Here is a 15665-nt window from a genome sequence, read left to right as displayed (position 1 = left end):
GCTGTATCCCGATTCTTTTTTTTTAATTTTTTACAATAAATATTTATTAAAGTGCAAATCAGAACAGCAACACCATGCAGTGCAGTACAATGAAATCCAAAACCAAAAAAAGTACTAAATGTACAACTCGCAGTCCAAAGACCGCGTGTTGATTTATCACACTCCAACACACAGCAGCCCCCCGTTTCCATAGAAAGCAGCGTGAGCCATTAAATGACAGAAAAATACATCCAATCACAAACACTTCTGCTGACAGACATTACACATAATGGAAACGTGTGGGTGTAGACGCACAGGAGTCCTGCAGTACGGTTCTGATAGCGTGCGTTGCATTCCTCTCACACAGCTGCATGCCTCTTGCTGTGGTGATGGCCTGCGTTTTTGCGGCCATAAAGAACTGCAAGCCTACTTGATGCATAATTATTTTTGAAAGCATGAAAATGCCATTGGCCTTGTCTGCAGGGATTATATGAGTGTGCAGATTGTTTTGCATTTTTTGAATACAGAGAAAACCGCAGTGCCTTTTCAGACACAATCCAATAATTATCTCTTCACAGTCCAATGAATCTATTTCCCTCCCAGTTTTTTCATACAACTGTTTCATTTCAAATGAGACGCTTCATAAAAGTTGAGTGTATTTGCATGTTTACAGCAGCAGAGGGCAGAGTCCAGCAATTGAAGTAGAGAAATCAGATGTTCCTCTCAACCTGACAGTATTGCATTGCCAGTGTCTCTAGAGATGAGAACTTCCACTCCCCAAAGGTACATTTATGCAACTATATGGGGTGGGCTGAGCATATTCTATAAAGGGTTTGACATGAGGGGATATCTCTACGCAGCTTGGCAATCCATTCCGTATTTTGACTGGTAGGACAATAGAAGTCAAGTATCTGGAACTGGTATGTGACAATTTTGTAAATGATTGCAGTAATATTAATCACTTGCTGCCAACATTAAAACAATGAGAACTCTCAGTGAACTTAACACACACATTGTGTATTCTTAATGAAATGTTTTCGAACATATGTTCAAGTCCTCGTGGTTTTACATTCATGTATAAATGATACAGCAACACTTTAGCTTATTGTGCCATTACAAATCAACATGGTACAAAACACAGTAACACAACCCATTGCATTCAGAAGAATGACTCCTCACTCCGTACAATATATGAAAGGTAGGCAGAGAATTTCAGGAAGACCTAAAAAGGAAATGCTGATGAAGAGGATAAGGTATCCATTTACTGCTGGTGCATGTTTGAGTACATACACATCTATCAGAAACAGCGGGTGGGGGAGATGAACATTTTGCTGAATTTGCTGGCTTTTCCATCTCAAAACTAGGCTGATTTGATCATCACTATTGCTAAAGTGACTGCAGTTGTTGAAACCCACCCTCTCCCTTAACACTAAAATTTCATTGGTGATCCATTTCAACCTTGAAACCTTGATTGGCAAGAGTGACTCTGCAGTTTCTATGGAGATTGAGAGGCCACTCGGCAAAGTCTCCCCTGCTTTTCAGTCTTGTTGGCACAAATCTTTCTTAACACAGATAAGCCTTCCCAAAGTGTCACTACCTACCCAGCTTATGATTTTCACTGATTCACAGTAACTTCTGACAAGTGAGGTTAAATAAAGTGTACAGCACTAATAAATATTTCTATCAACAAAAATATGCAATACAGACATAATGGAAAAAAAGAAAACGGTACAGTGTATTTAAGGCAACTGGAGGAAGTTTTCAGTGGCTCTAAATTGTTTTCCTTGGCTTTGATCTCAGGCAGAACTCCAGCAGACACCAATCACCTCAAATCACCACACACAACTTCTGGGAGCAATCAACCAGGTGTTTCTTGCTGAGTAATCGGATCAAATCAGTTTTAAAGCTGACTATCACTGGGTATGGCAGGAAAACAGTGTCTCTTTCCATGCACCTATTTTTCAACTCCTATCTCCTTGTTCTTTGTCTGACCCGGAAATCGGGTCCGCCATCTACAAGGAAATGCCAACCCATTAAATGTTCCTTCAATGAGCTAGAGGCCAAAGTTAGGAGCAAGAAAACATGAGCGGCAGTATTTTTTCAGAATGCGTGACATATAAACGATCAACCTGTGGATCCACCTCTCCCCATCTGCCATGCATATGCCACACCTGTAACGGACATGGCTTTGAACTGACATTTGAAGGAGGACATTCCATTTGCCTAATTTACATTATTTTGATTCCCTGTAATCACCTCCCTTTCCAGCCTCCTTTTTTGCCTCTCCTGATGGGTGAAGCTAGGAGCAAGAAAAGGGGCAAGGAAAGGAAGGAAGAGGTAAAAAAAAAAGAGCAAATGGAAAGAACCCAGTGTCGCGTAAATTTGAACTCATTCCTTCTTACTGCAGGCCATCTCAAAAAGGGGGTTTGTATGTTAAAGAGCATAGTCTTCCGACAATCGACCGAATATCCCGGCAGACTGCTACCCTCTCTCAGAGATTCTCTGCACTACCTGTTTTCCAGAAGGACACAGACTAATTACTCCGCTTTCCTCATCCAGCCAAGGACACGGAGCTAAATCCATGGCCTTCACAGTCCAGCAGAGGCATTCACTCACTCTGCATTTCCGTTATGTTCCATTGGCTACGGCTTCCAATTACTGAAGGTAACTGCAGGGTCGATTAAGTCAGTAAATGGAGAAGAGGGAGTATTGAAGCCTCCCTGCTCCACAGATGAACCACGGCTGGGTTCTGGAACTTAAAGAGAAGCTAGAGCACTACTGTCATTCATTAGCTGTCCTCAATTTGACTGAAATCTCCTGCCATTTGCCTTTTGATTCCTCTTCCCCAATCACAAAACCACCAATTAATACCACCAACTACATTCACAAGAGAAACTCTTAGTTTGATATATTATCCCAAAAACAAACCCAAACTCTTTTATGTAATGTTAATTAATTGTCCTTTGTGGTCAATTTAGTTTAGAGATACTTTAATATTACAGTGTAGCACTACCCATTTGATCACTGATCAAGTACGAATGTGGGCATTTGATCACTGAGTCATTGTGGTTTCCAATTATTTTCCTCATGCTTGGGTAGCAAAACTTAAGTTAATTCTACAAGTATTCTTTAGACGACAGCTTTAACTTTGGATAAATAATACTGGTCTTTGTAGTCTCAATAACCCAAGGACAGGAAAACTCAAAAGCACATCCAAAGCACTGACCTTGGGTTCACTTAGTCAAATGATGACAATGTGAAAAACACATTAACCAAGGTCCAGGATATCACCAGTGAGGTCGTAGTGGCAAAAGCCACAAAACTGCGTCCCAGAATTGTTCAAACTTGAGTGTGACGTATTATAAGACCAGAAATGATGCTTGAGTATCTGCTGAATTTAGCCTGCCCATATTGCGTCATTGCTAGCCTGCTCTTTCCAACTACTGCACATGTAACAGCTTTATATTCAGGTCACGGTCAGTTACAGGGTAAGAACCTGAAATCTCAGGACAGTACTTAATTTAACTAGAACATATAAAAAAAATCATTAAAAAATAAATAAAAATCTGACATCTCTATCATTAGAATCTTCGTTTTTATGTATACATTTCATTTTTGGTATGCCCTTTCAATTAAGCAGCAACTTGCTGTCAAAATCAAATGATAATATAAATATATCATACATGTATACATGTGTACTATGTATTATATATTGTATGCAATTACTTTCTTTAAAAATATATATAAAACAAAAAATAAAAGAATCAACAAATTCTGAAACTTGCGAGGGGATTTAACTGTGCTGTAGTGATGGCGTTTTAAGAGTGATAACGGGGTTATGGCTAAGGGTCAGAGGTGGGGTGGTTTAGCGGACGGGACTTACGGAGTGCCCTCCCCTGCAGTCTCAGCGCGCCAGCGTGGTGATGAGGCTGGCGCACATCTCGAAGAAGTCCATGGTGTGGCTTCCCTGCCGCGGAGCCAGCAGGGGGGCGCTTCCTGTCAGGGACCCCGGCAGGGAGCTGCTGAGCTGGGGCGTCTCCACGGCGGCCGAGGCCAGGTCGATGCTGAGCCGCGGCCGGTGCAGCCCGCCGGCCGAACCCGAGCGCTGAGGCGTGGAGGAGCCTGACCTCAGCTCCGCCATGTCGTCTGCAGCGTGAGGGAGGGGGAGGTAGGGGAGAGACTCAGCTTCTTCCCGCTACATTACATTACATTTCATTCAGCACATGCTTTTATCCAATGTGACATACAAAAAAGTGCATACCAAGGTCATAGGACAAACTACAGAACTACAGTCGGATAGGGTACAATTCACAAAGGATCGGTTGTAAAGCCATGAACATAAGTCAAGTACACAAGGTAGATAGGCCAAGGTCTAAGCAATAAGGTAAGGGACTACAGTACCGAGACAATACAAATTAAATGAAATACGAATAGATTAAAGTACAGAATTACAACAATTGGCTAAAGATAGAGACAAGCGAAAACACATGACAGTACATTAGGGGACTCAAGGCAAGTGTGAAGAGAATCTCAGATTCAAATACTTTTCTGTGCTCAATTGATCTTGTCTGGTGCAATTGAGCCAAACAAGGGGACCAGACGGTAAAGTCTGTACTTTTTGAGAGTATTTCATAGGTTCCACCATACACAAGACAAGCTCAGCAAAGCGTAGAAAAGTATTTGAATCCAAAGCAATTGCGCAATAGACTACGGTGCTCATCAGCTTCCCACGTAAACAGTACACAGTATGCAAATTCAACTCATCCCACTGTCAGTCTAGGCAGTAGCATTTGTCCATCCCATGATGAATTTTTCACAACATTACCAGCGTACAGACAGAAGAAGACTCACCATCGATGCTCTTGAAGTCCAGGAGGTAACTGCGGTTGTCCACCTGATAGAGCTGCAGGCTCATCTTCACAAGGTTCCCTGTGACCGGATTCTTCCTTCTCACCCGCAGGTGGTAGGGGTTCACCACCTGTAACACAACAGCTTTTTGTGTTTATCTGAGGGATGACAATTCAGTACGCTCATTAAGCAGTTGGGCTTGCAGCCCAAATACTGCAGGTACAATTCCCAGGCGTGGCATTGTGTTTTTCAGCACGAATCTAATCTACCTTTGTACAAATTGTTGTAATAAAGCTGTGAACAATGCAATATTTATCACATAATGCCCTACAGATTTGGTGTGTGTGTGTTCTACACAGCACATTATACAACGGATAGGTCCAGTCCATTGTCTCTATTGGTTGTCTCATTTTGCGTTCCAGCCGTGTCGATATCCACATTATATGCATGGCTAAATGGAAAGTTCACACATCTTTTAATATTACTCCGTGTTTGTAGATCAGCATTATCTACTTTGAAACCGAAATTAACGTTATGTTATCATCATCTCGCCGCTAGTGTCCAACCAAAGTAAAACAAAATGAGTGATTTTAAAGTGTTCGTTGACCTTTTTGGGGATTTGGAAAGGAGTAGGAACCAAAAAATACAACTAAGGCAACATCCTCGGATCAAAATACCATCAAACCCTGGCGAAGCAAATGATGACTCATAAGTTATTTCAGTAAGTGCACGTTATCTGGCAGTGTACAGATAAACAAACAACAAACAACAAAGATAAATGGCTTGTGTATCAGTGTCATCAGGTGTAACGTGAACTAGCAAGCAAGCTAGCTAGCTAGCTAACGTTAGTGCAGTAGGGATACATTATTATTACAATAGCTTTGCTTTCCTAATGTTAGTGCAGTTACATTATTGCTAGTAGCTAACGTTAGTACTGTTGCTTCGCTAGTGGAGTGGGGATACATTATTGCTAGCTAACGTTGCTTAACTAGTGCAGTGGGGATACATTATCGCTAGCTAATGTTAGCAATACTGTTGTTTAGCAACGAATAAACTACTGTTCAGCAGAGGAATCCATTTACCATAAAACATATTTTAGTTAAAAAATACATTAGTTTAAAGTCTGTCTTGAAATTTTGAAAAGTAAATATTGTAACCAAATAAAACCGTTATGGAACTCGAACCTGTGGTATGTTGTGGATATTGGAACAGCTAGGGTGTGATTAGGCATGACGCAATATCCACGATATGCCATGGGTTCTCGTTCCATGACGCTTATTTGACCCACAGTGATGCCCATCACAAGCCAGTCCGTGGCAACGCATACCTTCCAGTCATACTCCAGCTGCTTCATGGCGCGGTACACTTCGGCCATGATGTCGTAAGGCTTGCTCTGGCTGCGGATGCCCAGGTGCCACTTGGCCTTCTTGACTGCCAGCGGTTTGGGCTTGGTGGTGTTGAGGGCGTCGAGGGGGCAGCGGGACTTGGGGCTGTCTGCCAGCAGTGGGGGCATGCGTTCGGGGTGGGGCTTGACCCCCGGGGGCAGCAGCATGCCCTCCTCCATGAAGGAGCCCGTGGGCGGGCTGGAGGCCAGGTAGAACTCACTGGCCTGGTTCATGATGCGGCGGTTGTCGATGATGAGGTGGTACGCCACGGCCAGCTGGTCCTGAGGGTCCCCGCTGTACAGGCTGCTCATCACCTCCGACTCGGTGCTCTCGAACTTCTCGCACACCTCCCGCACGGCCTCCTCGTCGATCACGTTGGCGTCGTACGAGGGGTCTTCGGGAAACAGGTAGCCAGGGAGGTCCTGCTTGAACCACTCGTGCTCTCTGGCAAGGAACACCAAAAGAGAAATGTTTAGTGTAATGTCCACAGTTTGGGAATTGACCCTGAATAATGAATTGCTCCATGAGCAAAGTGTCATCCTGCAGGGCTCCCAGCTATGTGCTCACTCATAAAATGACTCACATTCCTGTCCCTTTCAGGCTATTGGAAACACCACTGCCCTGTGTATACACAGCAGAAAATGGCTGTCTTAACAGGTGTTTTCAGTCTTGTAATAACATGTACTTTTTTTTTCTCTCTTAAAGAAAATATCAGAAAATATTCGCTAGTTTTAGTTACTGTTTGCTTGACATTTTCTCACCCCATTGGCCAATTTTGAAATGAGTCAGACGTTTTCACTTCATTGCCAGTTTCTTGTCTCGTTTAGCAAAATAGTAATAGAAATGATATTTTAAGTCTAAATATAAGACTAAGATACTTGTTAAGACTGACTTATTTTTCATTTTTTGCAGTATACTGTAAATGCTCTGTCCTTCCCCATATCATTTTTTATTAAACTTTTTTTATTCAAACAGTGTTCAAGCAGTTTAAACAACAGCATGAACGGGTGGAAATTATGTGGCGGTAAACGAAGAGCTCTGAGAGGTACCTGATGTCTTTGATAGTGGCTCTCTTCAGGGGGTCCACCTGCAGCATCAACATCAGCAGGCTAGCCACCGAGCGGTTCAGATACTCCGGGATGTAGAACACACCCCCGCGGATCTTCTTGAACAGCGTGGGAACGTGCTCATCGTCGAAAGGCAAGGTCCCACACAGCAGGGCGTACAGGATGACCCCACAGCTCCAAATGTCCACCTCAGGACCTGCGTAGAGTCTACGGAGGGGAGCAGCCATTTTTTGTGACTGGTGTAAGTGATCTTGTAACTGTGTTAGCCATGCTAAGCATTCATCTTTTTGCCAATGAAAAAACATGTGCTGTCTGCCTTGGGGACAACTAGATACTACTCCTCTAATTCCATCTAATTATATTATTTAGGCCATTCAACTGCTCAAAAAACATTCTAGAAAGCAAACCCCCATTATCCATTATCATTAACAATAGAAATATGCAGAACTACTTCAACATATGAGGTGTTCTTTAGCATTTCTACAAATGGGAAATAAGAGTCTAGTAACTAATGAGTGATTAGCATTACATTAATCTTTGGAAAGAAACTGTATTATCAGAACGGAGGAGCTAAAAAGGAAGACTACTAGGTTCTCATTAGCCACAATTCTCATGAGCAAACAGAGCTGCAGTGTACAATAGAAAGCACAAAGTATCAGTATGACATTTGCTAAAGTAATGCAGCCCTGCATCAAGGGTGTGTCCTACATGGGATCTATGTGGTAGAAGAAGGTGATGTCTCCTTCACCTCCCAGAGATGACCTCAGGAGCAGCGTAGTTGGGAGATCCGCAGCTTGTCCTCAGGAACTCTCCATCAGACATCATGTTGGACAGCCCTAACAGACCGAATACAAAAGGATTAAGGAATCTATTGGATTGGGTTAAACCCTCATCTCACCTGTCAACGTCTCACTAACAGCTTACAGGCAAGCTGAGGGGATTTTGTAACCGGCCACGCTTTATAGGCAGGGCAAAAGCAAGAAAATATATAATGACTTGTGAAAATGTTACAGTATGCACATAATCAAATTCTTGTGTTTCATAACTACCGAATGAATCACTGAGCACTTTGTTAGGAACACCTGGACACCTACTTATTCATGCGATTATCTAATCCGCCAATTGTGTGGCAGCAGTGCAATGCATACAATCACGCATGGGTCAGGGGGTCAGGGGTCAGGGGCTTCAGTTACTGTTCACATCAAGGATCAGAATGGGGAAAGAAATTCGATCTAAGTGGCTTTGACTGTAGAATGATTGTTGGTGCCAGAAAGGGTGGTTTGAGTATCTCAACTCAACTGCTGATCTCCTGGGATTTTCATACACAACAGTCTCTGGAGTTTGCAGAGAATGGTGTGAAAAACAAAAAACATCCAGTGATCAGCCGTTCTACGGGTAGAAATGCCTAGTTAATGAGAGAGATCCGAGGAGAACAGCCAGACTGGTCAAAGCTGACAGGAAACTGTCAAGTAACACAACTAAGCACACACTATAACAGTGGTATGCAGAAGAGCATCACTGAACACACAACGCATCAAACCTCTAAATGTATAGGCTACAGCAACAGAAGTCTAAAATATAAGTCCAATAAATACCTAATAAAGTGCTCACTGAGTGTATAACAGTCAATATAGATCAGTAATTTTGAGAAATTTTGTTGATCTATTTAACTAGTCTAACCTTTAATACCAAATAGTATAACCTAGAAAAATCCTTGGTTTTCTTCTTTTTCCAAATAAAATGGGATGTAGCCATTTAGCATAAGGCACTGCACACTGTGCAAATCTTTCAGTGCAAGCATGAGAAGGCCCCCTTTGAAGCCCTTGTTAATGAATTTATCCTGCTTTAATACCACCTGACGTTAATCTCCGTCCCACCATCTTGCCTGACTGCTCTCCTCCTCCCCACCAATGAAATGCGACCCATCGGTGCCTCTCCCCTGCCCCCTCCCCTCCCCTCCCCTCCCCTCACACGGCCCAGAAAAGGAAAAGAGAATCCACCTATCACACAACACTGGGCTTCACTGGCTCTCTGCCAGAGTGGACATCAACACTGGCTGTTGCCTAGCAACTCACCAGGGCTCTGTCGCTCTCTCTCTCTCCCTCAGCCCCGGCCCAGAACCTACCAAAGTCAGCGATCTTGGCGTTCATGCTGCCATCAAGCAGGACGTTCTCTGGTTTCAGGTCGCGGTGGACGACCATGTGTCTGTGGCAGTAATCGACTGCAGAGATGATCTGCTGGAAGAGTCGTCTGGCCTCCGTATCCTCCACCTGCAACCAGGAGCATTAAACACAAACAGGATGGCCCCAAACTCCCCCTGTGCATTCTGGGCTTTTTCTAAGAGCTTCCCAACATGCTCTCTGCAAAATATGGCACTACGTTAGAGGACACGAGACTGAATGAGGTGTATCTCTGCTGATTCTGAATGGCATTTCATTTTTAGCGTGATTTAGTGTCTGTTGTTGATTGGCAGTGACTTATATTACACAAAAAACATCTAATTCACTGTACACACTCTTAATATGCTGTTATAATGGGCTGACTTGGGTATGAACAAGGCATTTAATTCTTACCCTTCCATGCTTACAGATATAATCAAAGAGTTCTCCTCCTGAAACATACTCCATCACCATAAAGAAATCCGTAGGTGTGCTGATCACCTGGTACCTGAAAAACAGGAGGAGCCTATGATCTACTACAACACAGTTTGTGCCTTCAACCGGAATAATAACAGAAAATCCAGAATATCAACCATTAGTTTCAAAGGGCTGACCTGAACCTACAGTGAAACACACAGTATAAATGAATTGACTGTGGTGAAATAATTCAAAGCGTCAAGTTCAAGCTGGCAAGAGAATGGTATTTTCATTCCTCAAGATCCTTTTTTTTTGCATTTGACATTAAGCATTCAACTTAGATTATGTCAGGCAGGAGGAGAGAGCGCATGACACATAACAACATGACTCCGGAAAAACTCTGGTATGAAAAGACTGCATGTTGACAAAGGTCAGACATGTTGACTAAACCGAGCCACACTGTTATGACTTTTTCTCCCCCCAAGGGCTCTGCTGAGTTCTACTCCATTCTCATTTGTCTGGCTTTATACAATATTTGAGAATTGTGGAGACAGTCGCTCATAGCACTTCAGAGAAACGCCTCCGTGCCTGTTTTCCACAGATTACACTTTGTGCAGTGCCCGGCTGCAAGAGGTTATTTGGCAAAATGTAATAGAAAATGTGGCTGTTACTGGAATAGATAAAAGGCTTATTTTAGAAGCTGTCTCACTGGGAACTGCGCTGCATTGACAGCAGCATTCAGGGCACCAGATAGCGGATGTCTGCCATAGTTCAAAGTGGCCTATGTCTTCCCAGTCCTAAAAATAAACGTGTAACAGTATTATCCTCACAGGGGAAAACAACACACTGGTAACTTGGGAAGCTGTCCCAGGGGATTTACTGACAAAGGAATTCCACATCTATCTCCTGAACCTGAACTGATTTCTTTTACTCAAGGCAAATGCTGAGAAAGGTTTCTTAATTCAGTGTGCTTGTTTATTACAGAAGGTCCCACAGAATAAACGAGCATTCAAAACTCTGCAGTTGAATATTTCACTGTACCTTATTTTACATGTGTTATTACTGCTTACAATCTTGTAATGTATTTACACATTTATGTTCCAACATACCAAGCATAACAGATTTTTAAGTGGGTTGCTTTGCAGCCAGTACACATGCAATTGTAAATACAATATGTTCAGTTTTGTTCCCACCAGACATTCACAGGCAAGTCTTCATTGACTGTGAAGCAAAAGAACAGACGCCTTCTGTTTGCACTGTATCGATGCCATTGTGTTTACACATTTTCTTGGATCTGCAGTGCATCTTAGGCCGATTTTGGCTTCACTTTCACATTTTGGTATATGCACATTGAGAGGGAAGAGCAACAATCTTAATTTCAATGTGGAAACTGTGGAAACTGTGAGCGATATGCTGAATCAAAGTAAATGAAATTTCACTGCACAATTTGTTCAGAATCATTAAAATTTTGTAAAATGGCAGAGTTAAATAAGCAGGGCAATGAGTTTTGATGACTAAAACTGGATCAGTGTAGTCATTGGGAAATTGACGACACAACAAGTATCCTGCCTGTTTCACATTGATTTCATATAGCATGGCTCATGATGGACTTGCTGCAGAATGTATGTGTGCTTATGCATGAGGAGAAACAGAAACGCACTCACAGTTTAATGATGTGAGGATGGCGAAACAGCTTGAGGTTCTGGATTTCCCGCTTGATTTTACCCACCACATCAAGGCTGCGGATTTTCTGCCGGTTTAGGATCTTTACTGCGACCTTATGTCCTGTAAGCTGGTGCTCTCCAACTGAAAAGCATATAGAAAGACAGGGACATAGAGATGTGAATAAAAATGGACCACAAATATTACACATGCATAGCTTTATTTTGTTACAGAAAACCTAATTTATAGACAATGTATTTAGAGGCATTGTTCTGGGACTACAAGGGAAAGTAAGATGATGCATTTTGAGTTTTCACTTGATGATTGTGGCGGCCTGTAGCGTAGTGGTTAAGGTAAATGACTGGGACACGCAGGGTCGGTGTAGCCACAATAAGATCCGCACAGCTGTGTTGGGCCCTTGAGCAAGGCCCTTAACCCTGCATTGCTCCAGGGGAGGATTGTCTCCTGCTTAGTCTAATCAACTGTACTTCGCTCTGGATAAGAGCGTCTGCCAAATTCCATATTAAATAACCATGCAAAACTGATTCAACAACCATTCAACAATCTGGTCAATTGAAATAGTCACATACAAAAGTACCCTTTGCTTGACTGCAGTCCTCACAGACAAATTCATCTGGCAATATAATACAAGTTGCACTTAAATATTGGAAAAGACCTTAGTGTGCAATTACTAGGCATTTAATTCCTGGAGCTATAGTGGGGAATGTCCTCGCAATCGAGGATAAAGCGCACACAAAATGACGACTCCGACGACTCAATTGTGGTTTGAGATTGGGTGATCCTCTGAGCTGGCACACATTACAATTAGAATTACCATATATTATGATTTTAGTAAATTTGTAAGGCTACCTATTCTACTTCAGGCTGATGGCTGCAAAGCATCAACATCATTAGCCAATAACTATGGGGAAATTCAGAGAGATTCAGGGCTTAGCTCATAGGGAATGTCTTTATTGTAAAGTGAGAGAAATCTCTCCCATTTGCTTTTAATGTCCAGTTACAAACTGTCTGAAGATTAAACCTAAAATAAGAACTTATTTATAATTGAAACCAAATAGAGTACAAAATGCACTGGAGAGTGGAGAGATACTCTACTGAACACCAGTGCTGTCGAGTATTATACACTAAACTTTTGCTGAAGAAAAAGTTCCAGTCTTTAGGTAAAAGTATGAAACTTTTCTACTGTGCTATTAATTCATATTAAAAAAATAAGTTCTTATTGTGGTAACTTTCAAGTATGATATTATTTGCACCAGGCAAAGTATGACACATTTCAGTATTTAACATGCATTTCCCATTGTCAACCAGGCAGGTGGGTGTTTATGCATTTGAAACAGTGGGTTGTCTTGTTTGAATGTGGCTAATGTATTCTATGAAACACTTCCAGTGAAAACATGGACATGCAAGAGGTACAGCGAGATGAACAGGTGGACATGGAAGGCTGGTGTATAGACTGACTGCTTTTATGTAAACATGATGGTCGAAAACTGTCTCCTCAGTTGTTTTTTCCCAAGGGCAACCTCCTGGAAACTACACAACACCCGGTGTTCCAAAATACAGGAGGCATTTCCCGACCTACTGCTCAGACGTGAACTCGTACCGTTTGTCTTATGTGGCGAAAATATGTGCGTAATTTCGTATTGATGCTAAATTTAGCCAACCTAATATTAAATGTAGCATGCAACGACAAACGGTTTTTAACATGAATAGCTTGCTTTGCGAATACTGAATGTAATAAAATAACATCATAAAAGAATTGGCTAATTTTCTACATCTGTGTTTGTAAACGAGAATGTGTCTGCATCTATATAGTTCCACTGTGCTTAGTGCAACTGAATAATGTTAGCTAGCTATCTGTTTGAATTCACAATCGTAGGCTACCCATATGGCAAACAATTTAACTAAGGATTCAATACTTGTTTTTGTTTTTTTTACTATGTAACGTTAGGCCTATAGAACATTGGCCTCGTTCTTAAAATAAGCTTCGTATCACATTCTGCGCACCCTACAGCGAAAAGAGACAACTCGACAGAACTGGAAAAACTACAAGGTCACAATACCCAGAGATTATCGCTATTATTGACCGTATACATACAATTATTGGAGAAACCGCTCGTCAAATAATATATGAAATTCAACACAAACATGTCGATGCTACTTTTGATATTGCTGTATAAGGTTACATTGTAGCCTACATGTTCATCATCGAATAATAGCCTAGTTAATAACCTATTGGTGCATACGTATATTAGGTTAAATTCCTTTACGGTTAATTGCCATTTTTATTAATTTAATTGTCACTCGATCATGACGAAATTTCAGTTTTCCAGGTTCACCTGTATACAATGTACCTTAATCTTTCTTTGAAAAATCATATTTCTATGTGTCACGACATTGATAAATGTGCGACAGGACTGCCCCGTGCTTTCGTCCTGACAGAATTCACATTTTGCACACTCCCCATTCTCAAATAACATTTACGCAGTTATTTCACATTTCTCGAAGAAGGATATTTTCCATTCTCGAGAGCAACTGAGCTACGTAAATAGCGTACACGGTTCACCGGTAAGTTTAACAGTAACGAGAGAGGGGGGAAAAACACTATTTTCTCTTGATCTCGTTGCAACGTCTACATAACATTATGAAAGCATATCACTTAACTCTTAACTTTTCCAAAGGTGCCGACTCCAAGTGTGTCTCCAAGGATGTAATGTCCTATTTTAACCCTGCCTTCGTGTTTCTGCTTCTCAGCCATTTTACCATTTGGAATCCTACTGTAGCTCTACCCAGAGTGCAGAGGGAGGCGGGGTCGGAGTGGAGGACAGCAGAAGACCACACTCGGTGGCAGTAATTCAAATAACGTGAGGGAATGCTCATATTCACTGTTTTGCGCTACCTTTTATACATATATTTAATTAATTACATTATTATTTAATTGTGGTACCAAATCGTAAACATTGCATGTATTGTGAAATTCTACAGCTTTTACCCACCTTCTCATGGCCAGCCGATCGTTTTAATATCACCATCGTTGATATGCGTAAACGTCTGCAACCAATCGGCGGCGCGTTAAACCTGGGCATCTCCTTCTGTCTCTTTCGCCAGTGGGATTTTTTTTTTTTTAACGAACGAAAATTCCTATTTTCTTGATTGATAGCAAGTTAAAGCAGTTGAAAGCAACAGAAGAACTTCAAAACAGAGGAAATCTCCAGCAGTGAGAGATGAGTGAAGTTTATAAATGGATGCGAGGCTATACGTTCACACATACTGATATTTAGCTAGGGGTTTTCATTACATTTTCACAATTAGTTTTTTCAAAATACCAAACTTTGTATTGTTCACTGATTTTAACGATTTGAGAAGGACCACCATTTATATAAAAACTCACACTCTGCTTGTGAATGGAAAAAAACTAGTCCATTAAAAATAAAGAAGATTTGTTACTGTTGTAGCGTGTCATTTTCGCCAGTAGAAAGTGTTTTCACACGCCTCTGTCGCATAGAGCTTCGCCACTTTTAATTAAGTGCATTGCTAACAGCATCATATTTCAGATATGGATATATTATTTGAACCTATCTGAATGTTTTAATTCAGCAATAATGCTACTATAATTCATGCTATGTCACTATCATACCTTTATTAGTTTGATTTTGAAGTATTTCATTATAGGCCTATAGGTTGGTAATCACCCATCCTGTCATTTTTACTTGTTTTTTTCAGCAATCATATGCATGTTAAACAATAACCATAACTGAAATGTAGTTCATATTTTATCATAGTATTTTATCATTTTTAAATATTCAATTTGGGGATGCCTACACACTGAAAAATACACTAATTGAGCACTTTATTGGGTATTTACTAGATTTATCTTTTAGACTTATTTATTATTATATTATTATATTAAGCCTTCTGCTGCTGTAGCCTACCCACTACCCAGGTTTGATGCGTTGTGTGCTCAGAGGTGCTCTTCTGCATAGCACTCTTGTAATGCATGGTTATTTGCATTAATGTCACCTTCCTGTCAGTCTCGACCAGTCTGGCCCTTATCCTCTGACCACTCTCATTAACAACGCTTTACCGCCTGCAGAACTGCTGGTCACTGGATGTTTTTTTTGTTTTTCGCC

General features: G+C 41.4%; 1 protein-coding gene across 2 annotated transcripts; it reads right to left on the bottom strand.

Moving 5' to 3' along the window:
• Positions 1-2: 2 nt before the first annotated feature.
• prkaa2 (protein kinase, AMP-activated, alpha 2 catalytic subunit) lies at positions 3-14313 on the bottom strand. 2 transcript variants are annotated; one of them, XM_061238081.1, is made up of 9 exons: positions 14200-14313; positions 11520-11661; positions 9853-9946; positions 9405-9549; positions 8028-8115; positions 7262-7486; positions 6155-6656; positions 4831-4957; positions 3-4125 (listed from the first exon to the last, which is right to left on the bottom strand). In XM_061238081.1, the coding sequence occupies exons 1-9, from the start codon at positions 14291-14293 to the stop codon at positions 3884-3886; spliced, it is 1659 nt and encodes a 552-aa protein (XP_061094065.1). In that variant the 5' UTR covers positions 14294-14313; the 3' UTR covers positions 3-3883. The 2 variants fall into 2 exon arrangements, with proteins under 2 accessions (XP_061094065.1, XP_061094066.1); XM_061238082.1 differs by lacking the exon at positions 14200-14313 and adding an exon at positions 12108-12124.
• Positions 14314-15665: the final 1352 nt, after the last annotated feature.

The sequence above is a fragment of the Conger conger genome, chromosome 4 (assembly GCF_963514075.1).
Source record: "Conger conger chromosome 4, fConCon1.1, whole genome shotgun sequence".
Lineage (NCBI taxonomy): Eukaryota > Metazoa > Chordata > Actinopteri > Anguilliformes > Congridae > Conger > Conger conger.
Note: the sequence above shows the minus strand (reverse complement) of the source record. Positions and strands in the feature narration are given on the sequence as shown.